Source organism: Meles meles, chromosome 5, assembly GCF_922984935.1.
Source record: "Meles meles chromosome 5, mMelMel3.1 paternal haplotype, whole genome shotgun sequence".
In the NCBI taxonomy this organism is placed as follows: domain Eukaryota; kingdom Metazoa; phylum Chordata; class Mammalia; order Carnivora; family Mustelidae; genus Meles; species Meles meles.
Window position 1 is genome coordinate 122,529,993 of NC_060070.1, and position 9,550 is coordinate 122,539,542.

The 9,550-nt window shown below is 40.8% G+C and overlaps 1 protein-coding gene across 1 annotated transcript; it reads right to left on the bottom strand.

The window, feature by feature from the left end:
• Window positions 1-1,707: 1,707 nt before the first annotated feature.
• On the bottom strand, window positions 1,708-8,429 carry LOC123942539 (HLA class II histocompatibility antigen, DR alpha chain). The gene is made up of 5 exons (XM_046006521.1): window positions 8,272-8,429; window positions 3,982-4,227; window positions 3,238-3,519; window positions 2,764-2,928; window positions 1,708-2,127 (listed from the first exon to the last, which is right to left on the bottom strand). Exons 1-4 carry the CDS (start codon window positions 8,351-8,353, stop codon window positions 2,774-2,776), a joined length of 765 nt encoding a protein of 254 aa, XP_045862477.1. The 5' UTR covers window positions 8,354-8,429; the 3' UTR covers window positions 1,708-2,127; window positions 2,764-2,773.
• Between the last annotated feature and the right edge of the window lie 1,121 nt (window positions 8,430-9,550).

Below are 9,550 nucleotides of genomic sequence, written 5' to 3' on the forward strand. Positions count from 1 at the left end.
CAAATCTTCATGTAGCAACAGCACAGTAGATCCAGGAGCAACAAGAGGTATGGGTATGGCATAGACTCCTTCTTTGGCCAACAAGCGATCTACAGCAATTTTATTATCTGAGACCACCTTATCCACTCAAAACAATCCTTATACCAGAATGGTATACTTTGGGATGGCATATTCTGTTATCCTTCAAAGTCCTCTTGCTTTGGTTTGTGCCTTTCTGAGATTATTTTTATTATCCAGGAGTAAAAATTTTGAGAAAAAATAATGGAATTTATAAATATTTTTGTTCACTAAGCATGGTACTTAATTACTCTTCTTGCATTTGTCCTTTAATTCTTATAGTAATTCAGTGCGGTAAAAACTACAATCAGTATTTTCATGAAAGGAATCAGACAGGTTAAGTTAGGTATTACTGAATACACAGCTAGTAAATGTAGAGTAAGATGAAGCCCAATCTGACGTCCATTCAACAGCCCTTATTTGCCACTCTACAAAACTGTCAGAATAATTGATCTTCAAGGTTTGGGTTAAGCTCTGGTAATCAGTTAAAAATAGATACCAAGTGGGGCGCCTGGGTGGCTCAGTGGGTTAAGCCACTGCCTTCGGCTCAGGTCATGATCCCAGGGTGCTGGGATCGAGTCCCGCATCGGGCTCTCTGCTCAGCAGGGAGCCTGCTTCCCTCTCTCTCTCTCTCTATGCCTGCCTCTCTATCTACTTGTGATCTCTCTCTCTGTCAAATAAATAAATAAAATCTTTAAAAAAAATAGATACCAAGTAATAGTTTCACAGAAAAATGGACAACAGCCCACTATGTTGCAAACATTTTTTCATTCAATTTTAATGTTATATTCCACCCAACTTCCCACATTTTACTTGATTTTTCTTCTCAGGGATACACATTCAATTCAAGGTTATTTCAGGAATAAGTCAGACCATTCTTCTGTTAACGAAACAGGTATCAAAGACCATGCTAATAAAATGGGTGATGATGATCCATAGTGTCCAATCCTATTTTTCAATAAACCTGGAGTGGGTGCCACTGATATGTAAATCCTATAACATATATGAATCCTCCTCTCTTCTGCTCCCCTCTCCACCCCCATTAGTTCCCCATTATTGGTTTCATTCAGTATTTTAGGCTAAACACCAGGCTTTGTCATTCATTCTATCAAATATCCAGATATATCATTGACTTGAAGATCAAGATCCTAAACCAGATTCTGAAACAATTCCTAAGTAGAGCTCTCTCAAAAAACAAACTCCACTCTAGGGTTTTAGGGTTTTCCAAAGTGGGGCTGGACCAAAACAAGTCTGTTACTTGCAGATGCTCTGAATGAGGCATGGCCTTAATGAACGTAGATATTTCTTGGGGGAGGGGGGGAGTATTTATTTATTTATTTATTTATTTATTTATTTATTTGTTATTTAGAAAGCATGAGCAGGAGGAGGGTAGAGGGAGAAAATTTCAAGCAGACTCAGATCTGAGTGCAGAATCTGCATGGGGCTTGATCTTACTATGCTGAGATCATGACCTGAACCAAAATCAGGAGTCAAACATTTAACTGACTAAGCCCCTCCAGGTGCCCCAAACCTAGATATTTCTGATTGCTTACTGAACTTATTGCATACATTCAACATTCACATATTTCAGGATGAAAGAATCACATATATGCCCTAGTCCCTGTGAAGAACTGGCTTAGACATCAAAACTTCATCTCAGACCCATCAAATAGTTTATTGTTTTCAAAAAAATCACAATCACAGTTTGAAGAAACCCAAGCAATAAGTGTAAAATGGATGTCTGTATTGAATATTCACAAGGTTCCATAGCAGAGACAGGATCCTATTGGGGGGAGGTGGTCTATTCCAGAAGCATTACCTGGTGATATTAAAATGATGGTAGAAAATGGAGGCAAACAGACCCAAGAAGGGACAACAAACAAGGAATAACTAGATATCAGAATCTGGACAGAGAAGGAAGACATCATTATTCTTAGAATAGCTAATGGTCTGGACAATATGGAAGAATGGTTGTCTTCAGCGAGGTAAATTGTTGGAATATTGCCAGGTTTACAAAGCTATTGGTGCACAGATTTCTTCTTTGATCTTCTCTCTAGGAAACATCATTGCCTGTAGTGGGAAACAAATAGATACTAAAGAGTTAAGACGATTATTTTAAGACTTGGGAAAAGTCTCTAAATATTCATCTGACCTCTATCTAGAAAATACAACCTTTCCACATGAATTGCATCCCCTACTCTCTATGTGAGTATGAATGAGCAGACCATGACTTACCTTCTTTTAGAAGTTTTAACCACTTTTCAGATTGGAGAAGCAAAAAGCAGGACTTGACCTTCAAGGGATTTTCATTTCACGCACTGAATCTGCCCTAAACCCAAGTGAGTCAAATTCTGGTAATATTTTGGAACTGAAGGCCTGCCTCTGGAATTATAAACTGGAAAGTGCCCAAATCTTTCGTAGACCATCTGGTTCAATAGTCTGATGTGAAACAATGAACTTAGGTAGTGGATATAATTTCCAAGAATGAAGTTGTGGTGTAAATTCACATGTATGGGAAAGAATATGGGACCTAAAAGCTTTGGGATACCAGATGACTCCAGTCTGATTCTGTCCTAGCAAAGATAAATCAAGTGTCATGACCTTCCTATCACTTTCCTTTAAAGACATCACACATCCTTCTTCCCACTCTGTTTCCTTCCTTTGGGTAATTCCATCCATGTTTTCCTCTGACCACATCAAACCCACCTGCAGTGTCTCACAGAGGCCCTCGGCGTTCGCCAGCATTGGCCTTGCGCATGCCCTTGATGATGAAGATGGTCCCGACAACGATACCCACCAAACCCACAACCAGGCCCAGGGCACACACCACATTCTCGGTTGTCTCTGGGAGAGGAGTTGGTGGTTCAAACTCTGGGGAAAAATAATACAGACTATAGTATGGAAGTAATGACTGTGTGTGTATGGAGAAGCACTTAGAACCAAACGTAGAGTATGTAGTCAAAAGAATAGTCATTAGTCAATTAAATAAGAGGAAGACAGAATGATGCCTTAAAGGAACACAGATTAAATAGCAGGAGAATTGAATAATGGGAGAAGACAAGGAATAGAAGTTATAGCAATTGTTATGGACAAGTTAGGGGACTCTGGGTCCTAAAGCATCAGACCCATGTGTCACAGGAGGAAATTATAAAAGAAAGGAGAACGAAGAACAGTCCATACCCCAGTGCTTGAGAAGAGGCTCATCCAGACCCCAGTGCTCCACCTTGCAGTCATAGACATCGTTGGCTGAGGGCAGGAAGGGGAGATAGTGGAACTTGCGGAAAAGGTGGTCTTCCCTGGGCAGGAAGACTGTCTCGGACACTCCTGTGGTGACAGGGTTTCCATTTCGAAGCCACGTGACATTGATCACTGGTGGGGAGAACTTGTCGATGAAGCAGATGAGGGTGTTGGGCTCTCCCAGTTCCACAGGGGTGTTTGAGAGCACGGTCACCTCTGGAGGTACTGCGGACATAGGACAGAAATTAGCGTTCCCTGCTTAGGCTAGTCCCTCTCCCTCCCACTGAAGCAGAAAAATCAGTGGAAACTCTGCCCTGAGAATCTGTGCCATCCATGGTCTCAGAGGCCTATCTCTGATGCTCTCTCGCATGAACTGGAGCCAGTGTTATGGTTTAAGAGATAGAAGGATATTTTAGGTACTGGAGATCATTTCATTCCTGGTTCCCCCGGCATGGATTAGGGGCAATGACTCTGTGAATGACTGTTGGTGGCAGGGACAAGATGTGAGCCCATCAGGAAAGGAACAAACTCATGTAAAGTTCTTGAGTCTGTGACATGACAAGTAGGCACTTGCTTATGGAGCACCTAGGCCCTGGGGAGGAGTAGTCGGTTATAATAACGTAACACAACCAGCTGAAGCATCTATTTCAAAGTTAGGATTCCCCAGTCTAGGAGTGCAGGAGGTACCATTGGTGTTTGGGGTGTGGTTGGAGCGCTTTATCATGATGTCCAGGTTAGCTTTGTCCACAGCTATGTTGGCCAAGGCACCCTGTGCCTCAAAGCTGGCAAAGCGTCCAAATTCTTCCAGCCGCCACACTGTCTCCTTCTTTTCCATATCCACGTGGAAAATCTCATCACCATCGAAGTCAAACATAAACTCGCCTGACGGGTCAGGGGTCAGATAAAACTCAGCCTGGATGATCACATGGTCCTCTGAAAAGGCCAGAAAGAGAGTTAGGATGGAAACCAGGAAGGGAGAGGAAGAAGAATCCAGGATGTGAGACAAACATGTGGATGGGGGCAGTGGAAGGGGATTGCCCGTATGGAGTGGAAGAGTGATGGAGAGCAGGGATAAGCTGGAAGACGAGGCTCAGGTGCAGGATATCCAGTTGAACAGAGCTGGGAGGTGGGGAAGAAGTAAAGGGGTAGAGTTAGGGTGCACTGAAGGAAATGGGGTCTGAAAAATCCCAGAGACTTTTGAAGCTGTTGTTAGGTTCCATGTTACTAGCTGAGAAATGCTTTCCTCTTGGAAATCCAGCAGCAGCTCCTAAAAGAGTATTGCTCACTCACTGTATTTTCCCAGGTATTAAATACAGTTAATGAAGATTTCTAGGGCATCTCTCAGAGCACTGTAATATTAAGAGGCAGGAATCACTGTTTAAAAGTCTGGGTTCTATATGATGATATATGTGGAAAACCCAAAAGACTCCACTCCAAAACTGCTAGAAGTTGTACAGGAATTCAGTAAAGTGTCAGGATATAAAATCAATGCACAGAAATCAGTTGCATTTAAAGAGAAATTAAGGAGTCAATCCCATTAACAATTGCACCCAAAACTATAAGATACCTAGGAATAAACCTACCCAAAGAGGCTAAGAATCTATATGCAGAAAACTATAAAGTACTCAGGAAAGAAATTGAGGAAGACACAAAGAAATGGAAAAATGTTCCATGCTCCTGGATTGGAAGAATAAATATTGCAAAAATGTTTATGCTACCTAAAGCAATCTACACATTTAATGCAATCTGTATCAAAATACTGTCTATTTTATTCAAAGAAATGGAACAAATAATCCTAAAATTTATATGGAACCAGAAAAGACCTCGAATAGCCAAAGGAATATTGAAAAAGAAAGCCAAAGTTGGTGGCATCACAATTTCAGACTTCAAGCTCTATTACAAAGCTGTCATCATCAAGACAGCATGGTACTGGCACAAAAACAGACACATAGATCAATGGAACAGAATAGAGAGCCCAGAAATAGACCCTCAACTCTATGGTCAACTAATCTTTGACAAAGCAGGAAACAATGTCCAATGGAAAAAAGACAGCCTCTTCAATAAATGGTGCTGGGAAAATTGGACAGCCACATGCAGAAAAATGAAATTGGACCACTTTCTTACACCACACACGAAAATAGACTCCAAATGGATGAAGGACCTCAATGTGAGAAAGGAATCCATCCAAATCCTTGAGGAGAACACAGGCAGCAACCTCTTCGACCTCAGCTGCAGCAACATCTTCCTAGGAACATCGGCAAAGGCAACGGAAGCAAGGGCAAAGGTGAACTATTGGGATTTCATCAAGATCAAAAGCTTTTGCACAGCAAAGGAAACAGTTAACAAAACCAAAAGACAACTGACAGAATGGCAGAAGATATTTGCAAATGACATATCAGATAAAGGGCTAGTATCCAAAATCTATAAGGAACTTAGCAAACTCAACACCCAAAGAACAAACAATCCAATCAAGAAATGGGCAGAGGACATGAACAGACATTTCTGCAAAGAAGACATCCAGATGGGCAACAGACACATGAAAAAATGCTCCACATCACTTGGCATCAGGGAAATACAAATCAAAACCACCATGAGATATCACCTCACACCAGTCAGAATGGCTAAAATTAACAAATCAGGAAATGAGAAATGCTGGCGAGGATGCGGAGAAAGGGGAAACCTCCCTACACTGTTGGTGGGAATGCAAGCTGGTGCAACCACTCTGGAAAACAGCATGGAGGTTCCTCAAAGTTGAAAATAGAACTACCCTATAATCCAGCAATTGCACTACTGGGCATTTACCCTAAAGATACAAACATAGTGCTCCAAAGGGGCACGTGCACCCGAACCTGTTTATAGCAGCAATGTCTACAATAGCCAAACTGTGGAAAGAACGTAGATGTCCATCAACAGATGAATGGATCAAGAAGAAGTGGTATATAAACACAACGGAATACTATGCAGCCATCAAAAGAAATGAAATCTTGCCATTTGCGACAACGTGGATGGGACTAGAGGGTATCGTGCTTAGTGAAATAAGTCAATCGGAGAAAGACAACTATCATATGATCTCCCTGATATGAGGACATGGAGATGCAACATGGGGGCTTAGGGGGATAGGAGAAGAATAAATGAAACAAGATGGGATTGGGAGGGAGACAAACCATAAGTGACTCTTAATCTCACAAAACAAACTGGGGGTTGCTTGGGGGAGGTGGTGTTGGTAGAGGGGGAGGGGGGTTATGGACATTGGGGAGGGTATGTGCTATGGTGAGTGCTGTGAAGTGTGTAAACCTGGCGATTCACAGACCTGTACCCCTGGGGATAAAAATACATTATATGTTTATAAAAAAAATAAAAAATAAAGTCTGGTTTCTGAGCTCTGGATCTACTCAAATCTTTAATTCTTACTTAGGTTTTTATTTACTTACCTAGTGCTCTTGAATTGATTATTTTATCTTCTTACATTGTTTTCCTGTTATATTCTTATATTTCCTATTATATGCTTTTGTGGTTTTGCTTCTACCTTGGATTTATCTTTAGAATTAAATGAGGGGTACCTGTGTGGCTCAGTCAATTAAGTGTCCAACTCTTGATTTCAGCTAAGGTCATAATCTGAGTGTACTGAGATCAAGCCCCAAGTTAGTCTCCACCCTGAGTGTTTAGCCTGCCCGATTTCCTCTCTCCTTCTTTCTTTGCCCCTCCCCACCCAGCTTGTACATTCATGCTGTCTCTTAAAAAGAATTAAATGAGATGAGGGAAGTAATTTCCTAGTATATCACTAGGCTTATAATCAGCATTTTATGTTCAAAACTGCTTTGTATTTAAGGAACAGAGCCATCTCTAGCTTCCCCTTCTACCCCAAGGGAATAGCCCCTGTTTTTTCAGGTATGCGTTCCCATTTGTAGCTCTTTCTAGGCAACAGAAACCTACAATTGCTATCATGGGTTTTGGAGCTGGATTATTACATTACCTATTTTCAGTGTACCTGACAACTTTGTGGGGTTCAGTCTGGTCTAGGTAAAGATACTTTTTCACAATATATCTTCACAGCAGTAAACAGTTGCTCTGAAGATAGCAGAGAATAATAATAGAATCTCCATCCTTACTCACAGTTCTACTTTTTTGAGAAAATCTTTAAGTAGCAGTGACCATAGATCATAGATTCACTGAAGTGGTGAAGGAGATATTCTCCCTTGGGGCGCCTGGGTGGCTCAGTGGGTTAAAGCCTCTGCCTTCGGCTCAAGTCATGATCTCAGGTCCTGGGATTGAGCCCCACATCGGGCTCTCTGCTCAGCAGGGAGCCTGCTTCCCCCTCTCTCCCTGCCTACCTCTTTGCCTACTTGTGATTTCTCTCTCTGTGTCAAATAAATAAATAAAATCTTAAAAAAAAAAGGAGATATTCTCCCAAGAGGAAGTAAATTAAATGCGATTGGTATCAGCATACCTGCCCTTGCCCTTGGGTAGAATGTTGCTTTTGGTAATTTCCCTTTCTGGTGATCTTCAATACAATGTCTGTGCTTAAAATATGTTGACAGGATTCACTTGCCAAAAAATAACTACCATATATTTGGCTAAGAACTAGTTGCAAGGACTTCTCAAATTTTTTCTCATTGAATTCCCACAAAATGATGTGAGATTTCAAAATTTACTAATTTTCCAGAAAAAGAAATTAAAGCACAGACAATAGCTTGTTAATGCCTCTCAGAAAACATTTCTACTTTAAGTTAACTTATCTCAAAGTCAATGGTATTAATCTATACCATTTTCCCCTCTTAACTAAATGTGACTGACTTCAATTTATGAAAAGAGCAGAAATCCTCCAAACTACATTTTAAAAAATACTTTCAGATTTAGACTACATGATGCCTCCCACAATTTTCCTTCACTCCAAAGACTGTCTTGCAAATATTTACAGTTTATTTCTCCAATGCTCTCATAGCTTATATCCCAAGTTTTGCTTTGCTCAGGACTTACCTTTGATAGCCTGTGATTCTTGGGGACCCATCAGTAAAGTCATGATGAAAAATCCTAGCACTGGGACTCCATTTATGGCCATTTTCTTCTTTGGAGATTTGTCGGGGCTCAGAAGAGCTTAAGAGTAGGGTAGAACTGACAAGAATAAAAGAAAAGAGAATATAGGGTATGGTAGGGTCTGATTGATTAAAATTAAAATAGGTTGAGCTGAAGCCAATCAGAAAAAGTTTTGAGATGACACACCTGTTGCTAAGGGAAGAGCTCTTGTAAAGGGTCAGTAAAGGAAACACTTCATTCATTAGATAAACAAGTAAAGTTCTTAATCAATCAAAACAAAAATAAATCACACACAACCAAACAGAAACAGCAAAAAATCAAGTTTTTGAAAATAACATTCACCCACAGACTGTTTGATTCCAATCCAGGTTCTAGAAAGGGATGTACTTGAAGCACATTAGTGAGAATAAAATCAATGGAAACACCCTACATGACAGTTAGTGACCAATTATGCCCCTGTATTGTGACAACTGAGGAGTTTATTTAAGGGACAACAAATCATCTAAAGAAAAGTTAAATTGTCATGCTATGGACAATGTCTTATTCTTGGCAGCAGCGGATGACAGAGTTTCATGACAGAAAATTTTTAACACTCTAGGTTTGTCTTCCAGTGTCCTAGACTCCCAGATGGCCAACTCAGCCCAAAAGCTGGGCATCCCTGGCACCGTGCTATATTGAGAGAACGTTAGAGGAGAAACTCTGAATGCCAACTCTCCTAAGGTTGGAGAAAGATGGTAGAGATGCCATAGGTAGTGTTTACTGGAAACAGTGAACTACAATCCCTACCATCTTAAATATGACCAGAGATTGGGGATTGGGGGAGACTGCTGGGGACCCTGATTTGAGGACTCAGGTCGATGAATAGGGTGGACTAAATTGGGCAGATCTCACTTTACTGGGAAGGTTAGAGATAATAACCTGCAGGAGGACTTTCTCATAACTTTCCTCATGTCATAACACTATGAAAGCTCTCATGTCATAAATTATTGAAGTTTCAATCCTAAGAATTTATTCTAATGTTCACCATTGAGAAAGCTGAAAGTTAAGATACTCTGACTCTCATGTTTCTGAAGGTACAGTGCAGTAGAAAGGAAGATTAAACCACATGTAGACAGGGTTGGAATCTGAACGCTTCTGATGAAGAGAGACCTGGCAGCGAGGCAGCCCATCAGATGATGAGTTCACTGTTTAATATCAGTCACGACACATATGCTCAGGGTGG

Excerpts from the sequence above, each read along its gene's own strand:
- LOC123942539 (XM_046006521.1), bottom strand. The coding sequence starts at position 8,353 with ATGGCCATAAATGGAGTCCCAGTGCTAGGATTTTTCATCATGACTTTA. Across the intron at positions 4,228-8,271 it reads AGAATCACAGGCTATCAAAG|AGGACCATGTGATCATCCAG; the intron begins GTAAGTCCTGAG and ends TGGCCTTTTCAG. Across the intron at positions 2,929-3,237 it reads GCCTCTTCTCAAGCACTGGG|AGTTTGAACCACCAACTCCT; the intron begins GTATGGACTGTT and ends ATTTTTCCCCAG.